Genomic DNA, 18335 nt, shown 5'->3' with positions numbered 1-18335 from the left:
TTTAATTACATTTTTACAATTAAAAATGTATTTATTGATGTGTCAAAATTAAGCTAATTAAAATATGTTAAATGGTTGAGCTAAATGTTTGATTAAATCATCATTACTCAGAATGTGTGGGTATGTAAATGATTACTTCATGTTTTCTTCTGGTAGCACTGGTAGGCTAATCAGTCAGAGCTGATGCTCAACAAAGGAAGTGACACTGCCAAAGTTGATGTTTACATTTGTTTACACATGTCAGGACTTGGTTATGAAGGATGATATCTGTGCTGTATTTCTTCGATAACTGATCCAAATGGTACACAATGAACGTAATAAATAAGAGAAAGTGATATGTTTTTCGTTCAAATTATTGACGTATGATTATTTGAAGTTCAAAATAAACAACACATTGCTTGTAGGACACTGTGACCCTGTGAACTTTAGGTATTAGGATTTCCCTGCCATTGTCTCTGCTGAATGGTTGTGTGGTCTTCACAAAGACAGGCAGAAAAGGCTATGATGTATCACTGTCCACATCCTGGTTTAAATCCACATTAAATGCAAATATGACAATGGAAACATTATGTTTAAATCTTTAAACAGAAGTCTATTAACAATAACATAAATAATTTTACATGTAACATTTTTTGTATGTATGAAAAAGTATGAAGATGTATTTCTTGTACATTATCAGAACAATATTTATCATAGTGTTCATATGTACAATTTTATTATAAAACAAGGACAGTGAACAGGTGCACAGGAGAGATGGCTTCACCTCCCAAAACCTGAAATTACAAAACAATATAATATATAAGCATTACATACATACAGTATGCCTTCCAAAATTACAAGATCATCATTCACCACTCACTATAGCTGGGTATCTGTTCAAAACTACCAGCTTGGTAAGGAAAAAGGAAAAACCCTCATGATGGGTCCTAAGAGTGTCCAAAAAATGAAGACTGAGCATCATCATTTGACCACTTCCAGTACAATAGATTATGGCATTATGGGTGTAGCCCTGTGGCCTTGGTGAGCAGTGTAATCTTTACACCCCCTGAGAGGACCATGAAGCTGCTGTAGACAGGGGACAATGCCGAACCTCAGGTCAGGCACCTGTTCAAACTCCACAAACTCTGACCTGTTTGCTTTGAACCAATGACAAAAAACTGTTTGGTCGAGGCTCATGGGCCTTACAAGTAGGCCCTATGGGCTTTGATTTTATCATCCTTTGTATTTAGGAAGGCAAACTATTTTGTGGACTCAAATAGACGATCTTACTTTTAAGGAAAGAAATATTTAGGCTCCCTCTGGTGGAACTCTATACTGTTATGTTAACATATAGGCAGGCCTATATAGATTATTGCTCAAAAATCCACTCATAAAAATTGCATCCCTTTCTTTAACATAAGCCAGATATGTGTAGGATGCTGAATGTCCTCACCCTGTAAAAGAAGAGACTAACAATTAGGCTACATTGAAGTTTTTGGTTTTTTTTTATGTTCGTTGTGACATAGCCCACTTGACCCGCTAAACTACCGCCCAAATACGGGGTACAAAGCGGGAGGGCAGGGAGTCTCCTTGGTAACAATCTAAAAGTAGAGCCAAGGTTAGAAGCATGTTACAAAGGATTAACATTTAGAGCAAATTTAGAATAATATTCTTAGCTGCAGGCTGATGTTTCACATTGTAGAAATTAGTGTTTGGGCTTTCGTCGGGACGTCACGTATCTGCGGATCTTTGCTCACACTCTGGCAGTAGCATAATTGCGGCACTCTGTTAATACCCTGCGCAGTGCGCACAGATGGAGGTGGCAGGTGGAGAGGATGTCTGCAGTTTCACGCTCGCGCCGTTCGGCCCTGTGAGCGCGAGGGTCCCTCATTAAGCCTGTACAGGGCGCGAAGACTGGTTTGTAGCCCGCAAAATTATAAACTGTAGCCTATGGGTAATTAGATAAAAACAAAGGCTTTTATCAGTGTTGTACATTTTTTAAAGTTAATTTGGAAATAAAAAAGGGTCCAATTATCACTCATTTTAAAACTGCATATGTTCTTTGTCCGCCACCTGCTTGTCTCTATAAAGATGCTGTTTTCCCTGAAATGTTCCACAGTAAGGCATTAAATGTATCTATCTTGCATTTATCACAATAATGCGTTTTTATTGTTCAGACTACCTTGAAAGATCTGGCTCGTAACCTGGCCTGGCGACACCTGTTTCTTGGCACTCTGCTTATGGTTTGCCATGTGGAAGACTCCAGGCAAACCAATAAATATCACCATGGAGACAAGAAGTGCTGTAAAGTTCCATAGTTCACCTATAATTGTCATTAACCTTCAGAAACACCTTAATTTTTCCAAAAATAACTGACTGAGATGATTTGCAATTCTAACTGAATTTGTGTCTTAGCCCTTCGGAGGACAAACATATGTTTAGACTCTTTATGAACCTGAGGCGCTGTGGTGTTGGCCTCTGCTGTCCTTTAACTGTCTCTGTGCTCTAATTCGAATTGGGAACAGAGGAAAGTCAGATTTCAAATTCCGCCTTAATTTTGGGAGGTAAGAATATAGCAGGTGTAAGTGGGGATGGCCTGAGAAAGAAGATTTAGCATTTGTTGAGTTTTTTTTTTTTTTTTACAATTCCCATGTCAAAGCTGAAGCAAATCTCACTAAACATGAGATTTAGGTACTTGTAATGAGGCAAACAAGTCCGCAGATTCTTCTCAGAATGGTTGATTTGATTGAAAATACACTGGTTACAGATTTCCATCACATGTCTATGAAATTTAAAGTTCCCTTTTATCAGAAGCTGGACAAACAGAAATTAATTGAGGAAAAAGTACAAGGTAACAGCCCCCTCGGAACATGAACAGGTTCATTAAATTCAACTTAATTCGATGAATAAGCAGAATTTCGTTTTAGGACATCTGGGCCTATTTTGGTTTGCGTTTCCCCGGTACTACACCAGTTGATGGTACTGACAACACTTGTCAATGCGCTTAAGTCTGAGCAAAGTAACCTGTCCTTGGTGCAAAAAAACGGACCTCCGCGCGTTCTTCTCTAAATTCTGCCGCGTTAGGTTTGTGTGTGCACAGAGTCTCCATTAGAAACAGAGACGCAGAGAGCTCTCGGCAAGAGCTCTTCAGGACGCACATCCTTAAGCACTATTGGCAGAGCGCGTGCTTCCCGCTCCACTGTGCGCGTGCCTGCAGTATTTAGGAAGTGCCCTCGTACAAGTCCAGGAGTGTGCAGGTGAGCCTACAGCGAGGACATGAGACTGCAACACTCCACTGAGGACCTGAGGCAATGGGTGAGCTGCGTAAATGTAACCCCAGAAATTAGGTGATAGAGCAGACAAGGCGGCCAGGCAACTTCATGACTAAACTCAAAACACACAGTGGTAGCTGACGTAAAAGCCTGTGTGCTTCCACGGGTATTTAATTTAAATGTGTACATTTTCATTAGTTGAAAAGTTGTTTTTTTTTTTTGTTTTTTTTTTAGCAGGTCGACAGGAGAAGACACCTGTCAGAATCTGAGTGTAGCAGACACTCTAGTTTTAAGGTAAGATTACATGTTACAGGGTTTTGTCAGATTTGGGGACTTGTCCTGAGCCTTTGTCTGAGGGTTGGTGGTGACAGTGAGGCAGTGCTCTGCTGCTGGCTGTGGCTTGTGATTAACGGCTGTCAGCTGCACTCCTCACTGTGGCCACCAAAACACACCGTTTACAACTGCACTTGTGAAACTGAGTGGCTATTTAAATATTTAAATGAAGTATTTCTGTGGCTGGCTTGGTGGCAGTGTAATGTTAGCTGACTGTACCCTCTTCAGCTCACACTGCAGTGCTACCTTAACAGTCGTTTCCCCCTCTGTATAATATATAATGAAAAACCTTAACCCTTCTAGATGCTTACAAATAGTTCTAGGATTACCATCTGCGTGTACCCCATTGTAAATGGTTTGTCATAACATGGTGATTGTGGATGATTAGGAGGCAGTGTCTTGTTAGCTGGTTTAAACTCTAAATATACCAGCTTACCTGCTGCTGCCCGCTAACTGTCCACACAACCGTAACCATAACAGTCAACTGTGTGTAGGTAACATGACATGTACTGGATACACAAGTCTCAACAATGCTTTAAATAGATTTACTGACAAAACTCAATACAATACTCAATAAAGTTACAAATCCACTTAACTAAAATATCAACAATATTTGCTTATTGTTAACTCATGAATTACAACCATGGCTGAAATATTTCAAATCAATTTATTTTTAAAAAATACAAGTCTTGGAAGTTTTCAGCTGCAAATGTTAATGTTACCTCAGGACGTTGCTGACAGGTGGTCACCTTTTTAATGATGCAGGGTTAGAAGAAGGCATGACCCTGGCAACAATTAAGTTTTCTCTTGGTGTCAGAACACAACAGATGTATATGAGTCTGTTTGAGCAACTGTGTCATAGCTCAGCTCTCCTCTTTAAGATGATTTCTCGAACCATTGCCCTTGCATCCTCACGCACACTTTCCACAGATTCAGTGTTCCTCCAGAATCGAACCACTTTTCCCTCTGTGTCCACAAGAAACTTCCAGAAGTTCCATTTTACAGTTTTCTGCACAGAATCTGAAAAATAATATAATCAATGAACAAAATAAATTAAATAAGTGCTATTAAGTGGAAAACTGAAATGTGAAATGAGATCTTAAGTAGCAACAGTAAGTAACTTAAAGGTGTATCACATGGCTTTTGTGCTGTTGGGGCTGCTACCTGCTTGTCTATGAAGATAATATTGTTTTGGCTTGAATGATCCACAGTATGATACTAAATGTTTATTTTGCGTTTATTAATTATTCATACTGTATTTATATAAGTATGTTTTATTGCACTAGAAAAATCCACTGAAAAATATGCATTCTTACTGAGTGCATGCTTGTCTAATCACAAATCTGACCTGTAAATTGGCATGGTGGTGTGACCAGTTAATCTAAGATTTGTTGTGAGATGTCCTTATCAAATAAACTATGAATAAATAAACATCACCTGCTGTCTCAATGGAGATAGATAAATGTAATGCCATACTGGAACATGTAGAGTAAAGAAATAATAGAACTCAAACTTGCAAATATTGGAAGTAGAGCTTTTACCATGCTCCACTTTGTTGACAATGTTCTTTATAAACTACAGCCTATAATAAGCTTTTAACAAAATATAGTCTATTCTGTTGTGTATTTGTACTATACTGTTATCCTTACAGTACTAGTGTTTTTCACCAACTTGTAACAATAAATAAATATCTCATGTATAAGTGAATTGTGCGATTTGAAATAGTGGTCTTTTCTATAACACATTTATAATTCTGTTGTGTATGTGCAGCCTACCTGTGAGGAATTTGAAGGCAGGGTCCGCCTCTTTGCCCAGTAATTTGATTTTGCTGAAGAAAGGAAACGTGACGCCGTACGTAGACTTGGCATAAGCCTCAATATCCCTGCTGGTCCCGGGCTCAGTGTCCCCAAACTGACCGCAGGGGAAGGCTAGCACATTAAAGTGAGAGGTGCCCAGTTCTCTGTGCAGCTCCTGCAGAAACTGGTAGTTTGCCTCCGTGTTGTCGCTGAAACTCGCCACGTTTACAACTAGAGAAACCTGTGCATACGAGAATAAAACTGTACTAGTATATATGACTTTAAAACCCAAATGTAAATGTAACAGATACATATGCACACAATAGTACCCTAAAGATACTGTCATGTTTGTTTTGTTAATTTTGTCGTCTGCTCATGAGTGCGATAGCTGCTGATGTGGACTTACTTTCCCTCGGTACTTTTCCAAGGAAAACGTCCTCCCCTTTGCGTCTCTAACGTCGAAAGAATAAAAGTCTTTTGGCTTTCTGTGTTTCACCAACTGGGTCTGCAAAAGGAATAGACATCCTACACCCACGGTCATACTCAGAAGCACCCTCAAACGTTTAGCTTTCAGGCTGGAGGACTTCACAGGGTAGCCCCCTAAAGCCTCCATCTTGGAGGGGGAAGAACTTACTGAAGAGGCGGAGGGCCCTGCACGAGTTCCAGATGCGCACAGACTCACTGGAAGAGAACATACAACTTATCCAAGGCTAACAAAACAAAACACATATAGGCTACTAAACCCAGCTTATTGGCATACATTCATAATTATGCTTAATATAGAGTAAAAAAAAAAATGCAAGGACAATTTATTTAACCAACTGGGCTTCACAAATTCTCAAACATTGCTATCGCAATATTTAATAGTATGGTTTCATGTCTTTTATCGCGTTATTTTTTTAATCTGTCTGTTGGTCTTTCAGGAGCAGAATGACAGACATTCTGTGGCTTACAAAATGTTTAGAAGACGAATCATTTTAAGGAACAGGACTGGCGCTCCTGCTGCTAGCACTCCTTTGCCCACTGGGTGGCAGCAAAACAACAGCTTCATGTTAGACACAGTGCGTCAAAGGCTGCTGATTGACTCTCCACCCAAACAGCACCCCGACAAAGGCCAAATAGATGCTGAAGGTATTATTTCATCACTTAATTCATCACAAAGATGCAAACACATGTACATATGTACAATACGTGCAGGTATTCAGTACTTCCCAAGAATGACAGTAACAAATACTATGCTGCTACTATTACTACTATACATATAATAGACATAGGCAATAAAGGCTAACTGTATTTTGTTTTCCTCAGCAGGAGCAACTGTTACTTCCCATCTAAAGAGATCAGTGATCACACCACATACCACCACCCCCTTGCACGGACCACCTCACAAGGACAATGCAGCGGATCCGGTTAGTTTAAGAAGTCTTAATATCCTCATTTTATTATTCAGTCTCAAAGTATCATGTGAAGTCTTGTTCAAGAAGCGGCATATAGATATATTAGAGATTGAAACAACATCACAAGATTCTACAGGCTTAAAACAATGGAAGGAGGGCATGTGTTATAAGCAGGTCTTTATTGAAATTTAAGCTCAAGAGCCTGCATTTATAAATGATCAGGTCCATGATAATGATTGCTCAAAGCTTTTCGTCTAGGTACAGATTAAGCCACGCTTCACTGATGCTTAGCTTTTATTCTTTTCCTTTTGATGCTGATGCTCCACCGTGAACAACTAAAACATAACTTTATCAGAAATATACAAACTATATGCAATAAAACAAAACACAAATGAACAAACCGTGTGCGCCTTCTGACCCTTAACATTTAGGAGTTGTCATGTCTACATTTTCTGTGCATTTCTCGATCTTTGTCCTGTCCATTCTGAATCAAGCACAGGGCGCGTGTACATGCAATGTCTGACTTTACCACTGGAGGTCAGAGGTGAGCATCAAAAATAAAACATTCACAATAATAGTAATAATAATAATATCTACTGCGACAGTTACACATGATATGTGGCTTTTTCATTTGGACATTTGCAGTAATCCATGTAATCAGTATGCAAAAACTGGCTTTTGTCTCGCATCACAGAATATGGCATTATCATATTATTCCGATACCTGAATGTTGCCAACTGGAAAAAAAAAAGAAAAAAAAAAAAAGAGAATATTTGAAAATTAAACCATAATGCTGGGCTATATTAAATGAATTACTGTTTTTCCAGATGATGGTGTGGAGACGTGCTGGGGAATGCAATGCAGAAGCCAACTCTTCAGGTGCATGTTTTGCTTATACGTACTTGCATGTAGTATTATAGTTCAGTTTAAGATGTGCACTGAGAACTGAATCTTGATTTGAAAGCATATATAAATTGCTAATCCAATCACAGTATCTTGCAAGAAAAAACACTCTATAAACTTGCCAGCAAGTAGTTTTGTATCTGAGAGAGCAAAATGTAAAATAAATGTATAGTAATTACTAGAATTATTAGTACAAGACAATATAAGAATAGTTGCTAGCAGCTCGTTGGGCCATTTGTTACTTCTTTGGTTAACTGCAACGATGTGAACTGTGAATACATCTTTATTTGAAAGCATATGTAAATTGCTAATTCAACCACTATATCACTAAGGCTGCCAGATTTTTTGTATATAATCACTTTATAAAAAATGCCCCAGTAGACATAAGTAGTTTGGCTGTATAACATTTCTTAATATCAATATCTTAATCTTAATTCTTCTGTTTTTTCAGGTGATCTGCAGCCATTTTCTGTTTTGAACATACAGTCAGAGTCGCAGATGAGCTTGGCTGCACCATTACTACTGGATGACTACTGTAAGACAATGTCTTCCTTTACCAACATAAACTCTACTTCATTGTATTCAATTTTTAAATATTGTTTTCTCAGACACTAATCTTCTTGACTGCAGTTCTAACGGTGTCATCGCTTTAGCCCTTGGATCCTCTGTCTACCTTTGGCACTCAAAAAACTGTGCTTTACTGGGGCATCTGGCTCCGAAAGCATCACAGGGACAGGCCAGTTCACATAGCCAAACAATCCTGTCTTTATGCTGGAGCAAAGATGGTCAAGAACTCTGTATTGGAAACAGAAGAGGCGACATTGAGGTAAAACATTGTGAAGAAAAAGCTGATTCATTGTGCCTGTGGTTTGAATAATGTGAGGGGAAATTATATACCTTAAATCGTCAGTTGATGTGGTCTTTCTGTTTAACTTCAGTTGTGGGATGTGGAGTATGGTTTGAGTGTGAAACGTGTATCGTCTCATCAGTCTGCGGTCAGGGCCCTTTCCTGGAAGCACAACTTAGTCAGCAGGTGGGCTTACCTTCTTGTATTATTTTTCAAAAGAAATGAAACAAAATTATATTGTATTTAGAAATGTTACAATATCAGATTTTTGTGGTACAACTGCTGTGAGAAAAAAAATAAGCAGTTAAATCCTTAAATCCCATGTATAATAAAGGATTTATGTTTATTATGTTACCAGTTTAAGGGAAATAATGAAAAAAGTATAAAGTTAATATGACCTAGGTTTACATTCGAGTGTAGACTCCATTGAAATTCCCAATTTTTCCTTCTAAATTTCTCACTTTTTTACCATTATTATGACCTGAATAAGCACAATTATTAATGAATCTAATTCTATTGCAGTGGTTCAGACCTGGGGCAGATCCATCATTATGACACCCGGGGAGGAGCTCAGGTGGGAACAGCCTCTCAACAGGGTGGAGTGTGCAGTCTGCAATGGTCTGAACATGACCAACTGGCTAGTGGTTCCATAGAGGGCCAACTTCATGTTTGGGACCAACACATTAGCACAAAGTTACGAGAGCCTGTGTCTACAATGAGACAGCTCACTTCTGTGAAGGTCAGTGGAACATCAGGTATTCATTTGAGCACTTTTCACCATTGAGAAGTGATAATATTTTGTATTGAATTGTTCATTTCTAGGGCAACAATGCAAATTTTTGTCACTCTTGAAGCCCATACATTAGAACCCAAAGTGTATACAAAAATGCATATTGTTTTTTATCTGCTGGCAATAAGCTTTAGTCATAGGAGGCAAAACAACCATGATGCACCTGTGGCCCTCACATAAACATTCCCCCTAATACACACTCACTCTGTTGCCAATTATTTTTGCAAGGCAATGCACTGGTGTCCATGGGAAAAAAATACAATAGCCACTGGAGGGGGATGGAAAGATGGACAAGTGAGGATTTGGGACACTAAATGTGGGACCTGTCTGACCTCTGTCCAAACAAACTCACAGGTTTAACTTACTTTTGTCTCACACTGGAATATACAGGCATTAAGCATTGGTCTGATTTGGGCTTATGATTTCAGATCTGTTGTCTCAGATGGTCAGGACAGAAGAAAAGGCTGGTAACAGGGCATGGTGTTCCCCATCACCACATCTCATCTTGGGCCTGGAATAGCCCTGATCTTACTATGACTCTCCAGCTTTCCGGTGAATAAAAAATGAAACAATATACACCTAATTATTATGTGGGTTTATAGAATAGCTTCGTCTCTTCCCTGAACTACTATAGCATTCAGATGTAATTACCACAGTGTAATGAATAAATTGAACTATTGAGAATCTACTATAATTTTCCAGACAAGAACATTTATATACACCTTCTTAAAGGAAGAGTACTCTGCACATTTACTGTTTTAAAAAGGTACCAGTGCATAAACCTGCATATAGAGAACACATACAAGTTTTTTCTCATTCTTAGTAGGCTATATGGACATGCCCTGCCTCATGTGAAAGCTCAGAGCCTCCATGTATAAGGAATAGTATGACTGGCTTGTCAAACATAACCACTTCAAACTGCGCTCCTTTATCCAAAAAAAACATGCTGCAACTTTACCTAGTTTGAATCTAAATAAGTGCAAAAAAATGCTTGGGATAGTAGACAATGGTAGCCTATGTACACCATGTACACAGCTGAGTAGCAAAAAACCACTGACTAATTTATTAATGTGACTTGTGATCCTTTCATTTCAGGTCATACAAAACGAGTCCTGCATTTGGCCTTCAACAAAGATGGTTCTCAGACCTACACAGCTGGAGCAGATCAGTCAGTGCAAATTTGGGACATGTAAATATTGTATGTGTCAGTCTGTTTGTCTCTATCACAGAACTACACGTAAGAAGTGAAAGAGAGCCACAGAGCTTTCTTTATGCTTTGTTGTAGGCAAGGCAGTTTCCACTTCTTTGCTTTAAAGAAACCACAAACTGTAAGAGTTCAGTTTATATGCACAAGAAAACACACAGTATGCAACACATAGCTTGCCTGTGTGTAGTTCTGTTCTCCAGAGAGCAAAATGTAAAATAAATGTATAGTAATTATTAGCATATGACAATGGAATAATAGTTGTGTGTAGAGCAAGCAGGTCATGGCAACATTTGTTATTTCTTTGGTTTTGCATGGATGTGACCAGATCAGATTATTTATGAAAGTGTCTCTTGTGGTGACGGTGTGCCACAAGACTCCTAGAGCATGTGATGTGTCTTTTTCGCAGAACCGACATGTAAAGGTCAGACCCCAACACCCCAAATGCTGAAATAAGCATAATAAAAAAGATGAAAAGAAAAGAAAAAACTCAGAACTTTTCAGTGGTGTTTGAACATTGAGTTAGTTAATATAGCATTAACATTGTGAGAACCATAGCAGGAAGATAGCGTCAAAGGACGTGCAGTACTCAGTAAGTAATCAGGCAAGGCAAGGCAAGGCAAGGCAAGTTTATTTGTATAGCACAATTCATACACAAAGTAATTCAAAGTGCTTTACAGAATAAGAAATACATTAAAATCATAATAAAAACAAATTAAAACATAAATAATCATGAAGATTAAAATTAAAAAGAGAGACATAAATTGGAGAGAAGAGTGCGGAATGAAAACCTTTCAGTCATATGCACAGTTAAACAGAAATGTTTTGAGCCTGGATTTAAACAGCGTCACAGAAGAGGCCTGTCTCACATGTTCAGACTGTTCCAGGTTTTAGCTGCATGAACCTGAAACGTTGACTCCCCTTGTTTAGTCCTGACTCTGGGCACCAGCAGGAGACCGGTCCCTGAGGTCCTCAGAGTGCGAGATGGTTCATATGACACTAACAAGTCACAGATGTACTTTGGTGCTTGGCCATGGAGAGACTTGTACACAAGCAGAGCTGCTTTAAAGTCTATTCTCTGAGGCACAGGAAGCCAGTGTAGAGACCTGAGCACAGGACTTATGTGCTCATACTTCCTAGTTTGAGTAAGGACCCAAGCTGCAGCGTTCTGGATGTTCTGCAGCTGTCTCACAGCTCGTTTGGAGAGACCAGTGAGCAGACTATTACAGTAGTCTAATCTACTGGAGACAAACGCATGGATAAGTTTCTCCAAGTCTGCTTTAGACAGTAAACCTTTGATTTTTGCTATATTTTTTAGATGGTAAAAAGCTGCAGATGTTATTGATTTGATGTGGCTGTTAAAGTTCAAGTCTGAGTCCATTATTACCCCTAGATTTCTTGCCTGGTTTGAAGGTTTTAGAGAGAGAGACTGGAGGTGACTCCTGACACTGTCCCTTTGTTTCTGTGGACCAAACACTATGACTTCAGTCTTGTCAGAGTTTAGCTGGAGAAAGTTGTTTTGCATCCACACACTGATCTGTTGGATGCAGTGACAAAGTGAGTCCACTGGTCCATAGTCTCCTGCTGCCAGAGAGACGTAGATCTGAATGTCATCTGCATAATTGTGGTAGGACACGTTATTGCTGCTTATTAACTGGCCTAACGGCAGCATGTAGAGATTGAACAACAGGGGGCCCAGGATTGACCCCTGAGGCACCCCACAGGTCAGGGCCATGTGATCTGAGACACAGTTTCCAATTTCAACAAAATACTTCCTGTCTTCTAGATAGGACTTGAACCAGTTTAGTACAGTACCAGAGATGCCCACCCAGTCTTCTAGTCTCTGTAAGAGGATCCCATAATCGACAGTGTCAAAAGCAGCACTCAGATCTAACAGGATCAAGATTGAGACTTTGCCTGCATCAGTGTTCAGGCGGATGTCATTTGTCACCTTGATAAGAGCAGTCTCAGTGCTGTGGTGGGCTCTAAAACCTGACTGGAAAACATCAAAGGAGTTGTTCATTTGGAGAAAGTTCGTAAGCTGTTGGTAAACAGCTTTTTCAAGGACTTTGCCAAAAAACGGCAGATTTGAGATGGGTCGGAAATTGTTCAGTACTGTGGCATCAGAGATATCAGTGATATCATATGCACTGGAATTTGGGAAAGTGTTAAATCATTCACAGGGATATCACTATCTAAACCTTTGTGACTATAAATAACTCAGGAGAAGGTGGAGCTTTTGTGCTATTTATAGAACAACCTTTAAATCAGTCAAATCAAATCAAATCAGTGCGTCGGGACTTTTCAGCTGGACACTGTGTGAGAGCTGACCCAGTGAACTTCCTTCACAGTGTCAGATCCTCAATGTATCTTATTCATATTCTGAACTAACAGTTAATTTACTAGTGGAAGGACTCCCCAACCACTGTCTAAAGAGTGAGACTTGACTGAGTTAAAAAATGTTTAGGAAAATAATCTTTAGGGTATGTTTTATTTATTCTTTTATTGTTTGTAATATAACAAATAGTATTTACTTTATTTAGCTCTCTAGGGCCTAATATTTAAAGTAATTCAAAAGTTTTTGCATTTTACTATTGTTCTTTAATCTGTTCAAATCCTGTGCAAAAGCCCATTTTTTCTTTTTTGATTTTGTTTTGAAAGTAAATATTACACACAAAGTGCATCAGAATGCAGGAAATCCCATATCATTGATAAATACAATTTGACCTACCTTTTAAAAATAGTTCTTTAGTCATTTTGTTCTGTGTTTTGTATAGAAATAACACTTGTGGCTATGTCTGACTTGAAAGCTAATGCAGCTCTTAAGCAGGAGTAGCAGATGTTTAATTGAGGGTTTATAATCTAAACGTCAACATTTGGGCTCCTTTTACGTGGGTATCTCATATTGCTCAAAATACAGTCAGTAAAAATAATTCAACCCTAGTTTGAGCACACAAAACACAACTCCAGGCATGTTTTTGAAGAGGTGATAGCATTATAACATAGCTAAACACTCACACGATTCAGTTTTGTGTGATATTGGACTATTATGCAAGACTGTAATGGATAATGATAAACTTGGTGACATTGGTGAACAACTCTAGCCTCCGCCCACTCAGCCCAACTTGCATCATTGCATTTTGTACGTCAGCTCTCATAGTATAAAGGTCCATGCTAGGCGGATACGGAGGGAATCTGGGAGTTCAACAACATGCATATTCTATTTGGAGATGGGGAAACAGCAACAACATGATATATTCTGGCAGCTGGAGCTTTTTTTCAAGACACACTTTTTGCAGCAGCTGGCCGTGCTAGGTAAATACTGACATGACATTCTCTGGTTTTCATTTTAAAAATGATGCTTTAATTACAAATAATCACATTCTCCTCTTATAATTTGGCACGTACAATGAGCCAAATTACCAAACTGAACAGCCACTATTCACTTTACTAATATTTGCACATGTTTAGTTTGACAGCACACTCCAGTTGAAACAGCTCAACATTTTGGATTTTTATTCCCCCTTCCTGATGTTTCTATATTGTGTGCATATAGTATATACAATGGCCTATATGATCACCTTGTTCTTTGTTCATTGCCAGTGCTGTGCCATGGCTGGGCTGTAGCTGGCGATGAAGCACGTTACTTCCTGGTTCAAGGGCCTATGTCCTGGAACCAATCCCGGGAGTTTTGTCTGAGACATTTTGTAGACCTGGCTGTCATGAACACAGAAAGAGAATATTGGCATCTCTACAATCAAACTGATGGAAAGGAAGAGAGCTTCTGGATCGGCCTGCTCCGTATTAATGACAAAAACTGGACTTGGGTTGATGGGGAAAGTCTACTCTATAAGCAGTGGTGGAGCAACAACATTGGCTTCTGTGTAAGTTTGGAAGCAAAGTTGACAACACACAAGAAGATGTGCTCCCGATATTGTAATGAGCCACATGCATTTGTCTGTCAGGGTAAGAAATTATTAGAAATAATACATATTTCACCCAAAACAAGCATGCTTAATGATGTTTGAGTTGTAAAGCTTTTGTGCTGTTTGCTCTCAGGGCCCTTGATGGTGGGACCACAGAATGTGTCATGGGTCTCACACTTACACAGTGTCTCTTTGAGCTGGAATGTGTCTGCTTTCATGCAGAGGAGAATTCATAGTTACACAGTCACAACATGCTTCAATACCTGCAGTACCTCTACTTATCATTACACCGGGACCAATGACACCTTCACTGTTTACATCTCCAACCTAACCTCAGCCACCAACTACTCCTTTAACATCACCGCCTCTGTTATCAGACCTGATAATCAAACAGGGAGCATACGCACCCTTCTGTCTGACTCCACTACTTTACACATTCATACAAGTAGGATCTTTTGCAATTCCTTTGTGTGTTTTCATATAATTCAAGGTGAAAGTGTGTTCACTCTTCTTTTTTCTGTTACAGAAAACGATATGCGTCATATTATATATAAGTGGATCAAAGTTTTGTTTTTGGCTCCTACATTGTGGGTTCTGTACTATGTATTATGTAAAAAAGGTAAGTGCGATATACTTTTAGTTTCTATGGTTCTGTATGAGCTCCACATATTTATGTTCTTATCCAACTGTAGGAGAACTGAAGGAGTTTGAGCAGGACAAGTCACTCATGGAGACACCTACAGAGGAAACAACTGTTAACATGTTTTCATTGAAAACATGCAGGGTTGGCTGAACAGCTCACTGAAAAATAAGAATGCTCAGTGTGTAGAGCATTCACCCTCTAATCAAAAGGCCAAGGGTTTGTTCCCAGCTCTCTCCAGTGCGTACTGCCAATGTATCAGTAGTGTGACATGTATTTGGCCCTGTTATGCAAATTCTGATGCTGAAAAACAAATGAGAAGATGTGCCTTTGTTGAAGTGGTCAGCTCTGGACTGTTCAAGAGACTTCACTATTTAACAAAGTTCATATTTTTGTATTATTCAACTGTACCCACATACACATGAATAGGTCATAACATGAAATGAATCATACTTTACTAAATTCACAATTTTTCTTAGACTTGTGGTTAAACCAGTTGGACAAAATATTTCTGCCGCCTTTGAAATGCCCAGTAAGTACAGGTGGTCCTGGATTTGAGTTCAGGGTGACATGCAGCCTTGCTGTGAAGAGTTTGCATGTTCTCCCCGTGTTTGTATATGATTCCATCTGATGCTTTATTCTTCCCTTCCACTAAAACATGTACATCCACTAAAACATGTACATCCACTATTCTTCCCTTCCACTAAAACATGTACATCCACTAAAACATGTACATGGTCCCCTCTCCTGCCAGGATTCCCCTGGCAATCAGATCTTGGCTCTGTATCTGCAATCTCCAAGCAATGTCTATATGTTACAACTCCTATCCACAGAAACATGAATGTCTAACCATAAACTGTATTTAATGTCTCCTTGTAAAGTATCAAAGCACGTCATATTAAGCATGATGTAATGTAATGTTTGATAGAAATAACAAATAAATTAATTAATTTCAGCAGTGTGGTTTCAGATTAGATTCTTCAGCACCTCATCTTCCGAGCCGAAAGGTGTGACTTTCCACAAATGACTTTGCATTTCTTTGATATGACTGTTCTGAATCAGCATGATTCAAATGAAACTATATAGACCCCATCCTAGCCCTGTGCACACCGCTGACTGCCTCCCCTCCACCACAGCTGATGTGAAAGATAAATGAGAAACACAAACCTCAAACATGTCACGTAAATAAAGGTTCCGCCCTTAGTCCCCCCAACCCCCACCCCCCACTCTGTATATTTCATTGCATATGTAGATGGACTAAAGGGGTTAGTTTCTATTTAAACAAACTCAGTTGATCAGGTAGTATTTCTTCCAATCTATCAGTCTCTAAGAAGATGAGAAAATGACTCTTCCTAGACTTGCCTGTGTGTTTTTGCTCTATGCTTCGTGTCTGGTCTGCCCTAGTGAGTAATAGTTATTGTTGTATATGTAAAATTATTATTATTATATATTATTATATATATTATTATATATAGGACAAAATGTATACTGTTTAATGTTTTACAGACGATGGTGTTGAGATTATCAATGGTAAAGAAGTGGTCCCTCACTCAATGCCCTACATGGCTCTGCTGGAGAACAAGCAAGGACCAATTTGTGGAGGAACGCTGATTAGTCCAAAATGGGTCCTCACTGCTGCGCACTGTTACAAGTACTTGTCTAAGTCAATAACAAAAAAGTAAAAAATATATACATACTAATTAAATTGTAATTTACTAACTCATGCAATTTCAGTGGAACTAAGAAGTTTAACATTAACAAAGTGATGCTGGGTGTGCATAACCTCAAAAATGAAGAAAATGATTCTAGGCAAATCAGAGAAGTAAAGGACTTCATTATACATCCATGTTATGACTCACAAGAGAAAGTCAATGACCTCATGCTGATAAAGGTATCCAATCATCTGTCTGTGTAATATTGAAGCATACTCATTTATGTTTGTATAATCTTTATGCATACTCATTTGTGACTATATTCTTGCACTTCTGTCCTATAAGCTTGCTAAATCTGTGAAGGAGACAAAGACAGTGAGTGTGCTGCCTCTGCGTAAAAGTGTAGAGGACCCACCAACTGGCAGCACCTGCCTGGTCGCAGGATGGGGCTACACCAAAAACAAAGCGAAGAAAGGCTCAGATGTTTTGATGTCTGTCAATGTGACTGTGATCGACAGAGTCAAGTGTAACTCTAAGCAGTACTACAACTTCAAACCCACAATCACCAGAGGACATATATGTGCAGGCTCAGATGGGACCAATGTTGCAGACTCCTGCAATGTGAGAACATTTTGATTTAAACTGTATTCATATGAAATTTTGCAAAGAAATATTAAAAGCAATGAATGTTATAAGTCTAAGTTGACATTGTCACATATGGTTTGTGTTGCAGGGAGATTCTGGAGGGCCACTGCTCTGCAAACGAAATTTAGTTGGTGTTACTTCCTTTGGAGAAGACTGTGGACGCATCCAGAAGCCGGGAGTGTATGCATTTCTCACAGAAAAACAAATTAAGTGGATAAGAAAATATGTTAAATAGTCTCAGGTCTGATTTTTCGTGCTACTTACCTCTTCCAGCACTCCAATTTAGTCTCTTTTTATGTTTGTTATATTTGTTAAATATTATATTTTAAATAAAATTTGTGAGATTGAAATGAAAATGTTACATGTCAGCTTTTATCACCAGAGACTTTCTTGATCACAGTAAACAAATAGCCAGTGTGAGTCTTTTGTATTTAAGTCCTCTTCTTCTTCTTCTTCTTCTCAAAAGGAAGTATCCAGGCCACAGTTCAGGACATGACACAGTGCACTTAACATGTTTTATCACTAGATGGTGCTCAGTCATTATTCAGTGTTTTAGATCATGGCCAAAAGTTCAATGTTTGTTCATTTTTTCAGTTCCATATTTCAAGAAGTCTCCTTTAATTCATTGAGACTATTTAAAAGTGTATGTGGCATTTCATTTTCTTTGAATTTATTTTAAGTGTAATGATCATCAGTTTTGATCAGTCAGTTTTGAACCATGCATTGCACAGTTTAGCATGCCTATTTAACTATAGCATTATGTTATCAGTATCTATTGCACATATATAAACTTAAGGATGCCATAAAAATAATAATAATTAGCTTTGAATTATATGCCAACTGTCTGCAAAATATAGTTCTTATTTGCTACTTGGTGGTTTTGAAAGGATGTAAAGTCAACAGATTGTTCTTAAGAGAGGTTCCTGTGGTAACAATGCTGTAGGTGCAACA

The 18335-nt window shown here is 38.7% G+C and overlaps 4 protein-coding genes across 4 annotated transcripts; 3 read left to right on the top strand and 1 right to left on the bottom strand.

Annotated features, from left to right (window-relative positions):
• Positions 1 to 4232: 4232 nt before the first annotated feature.
• gpx8 (glutathione peroxidase 8 (putative)) lies at positions 4233 to 5993 on the bottom strand. The gene is made up of 3 exons (XM_020919279.2): positions 5787 to 5993; positions 5360 to 5621; positions 4233 to 4604 (listed from the first exon to the last, which is right to left on the bottom strand). The coding sequence occupies exons 1-3, from the start codon at positions 5991 to 5993 to the stop codon at positions 4441 to 4443; spliced, it is 633 nt and encodes a 210-aa protein (XP_020774938.1). The 3' UTR covers positions 4233 to 4440.
• A 343-nt stretch (positions 5994 to 6336) lies between these two features.
• LOC110154072 (cell division cycle protein 20 homolog B) lies at positions 6337 to 10510 on the top strand. The gene is made up of 10 exons (XM_055161936.1): positions 6337 to 6511; positions 6689 to 6789; positions 7605 to 7656; positions 8132 to 8215; positions 8289 to 8506; positions 8619 to 8713; positions 9050 to 9266; positions 9546 to 9671; positions 9746 to 9869; positions 10413 to 10510. Exons 1-10 carry the CDS (start codon positions 6337 to 6339, stop codon positions 10508 to 10510), a joined length of 1290 nt encoding a protein of 429 aa, XP_055017911.1.
• Positions 10511 to 13365: 2855 nt separating this feature from the next.
• Positions 13366 to 15955, top strand: LOC110155454 (uncharacterized). The gene is made up of 5 exons (XM_020919560.2): positions 13366 to 13836; positions 14125 to 14487; positions 14581 to 14892; positions 14974 to 15066; positions 15140 to 15955. The coding sequence occupies exons 1-5, from the start codon at positions 13752 to 13754 to the stop codon at positions 15238 to 15240; spliced, it is 954 nt and encodes a 317-aa protein (XP_020775219.2). The 5' UTR covers positions 13366 to 13751; the 3' UTR covers positions 15241 to 15955.
• A 379-nt stretch (positions 15956 to 16334) lies between these two features.
• LOC110165459 (granzyme A-like) lies at positions 16335 to 17740 on the top strand. The gene is made up of 5 exons (XM_020930691.2): positions 16335 to 16490; positions 16594 to 16738; positions 16822 to 16978; positions 17085 to 17360; positions 17473 to 17740. The coding sequence occupies exons 1-5, from the start codon at positions 16430 to 16432 to the stop codon at positions 17617 to 17619; spliced, it is 786 nt and encodes a 261-aa protein (XP_020786350.2). The 5' UTR covers positions 16335 to 16429; the 3' UTR covers positions 17620 to 17740.
• Positions 17741 to 18335: the final 595 nt, after the last annotated feature.

This window comes from Boleophthalmus pectinirostris, unplaced genomic scaffold (genome assembly GCF_026225935.1).
Source record: "Boleophthalmus pectinirostris isolate CB_2022bp ecotype Guang Dong unplaced genomic scaffold, ASM2622593v1 HiC_scaffold_4, whole genome shotgun sequence".
Lineage (NCBI taxonomy): Eukaryota > Metazoa > Chordata > Actinopteri > Gobiiformes > Gobiidae > Boleophthalmus > Boleophthalmus pectinirostris.
This window is presented reverse-complemented; position numbering and strand designations above follow the sequence as displayed.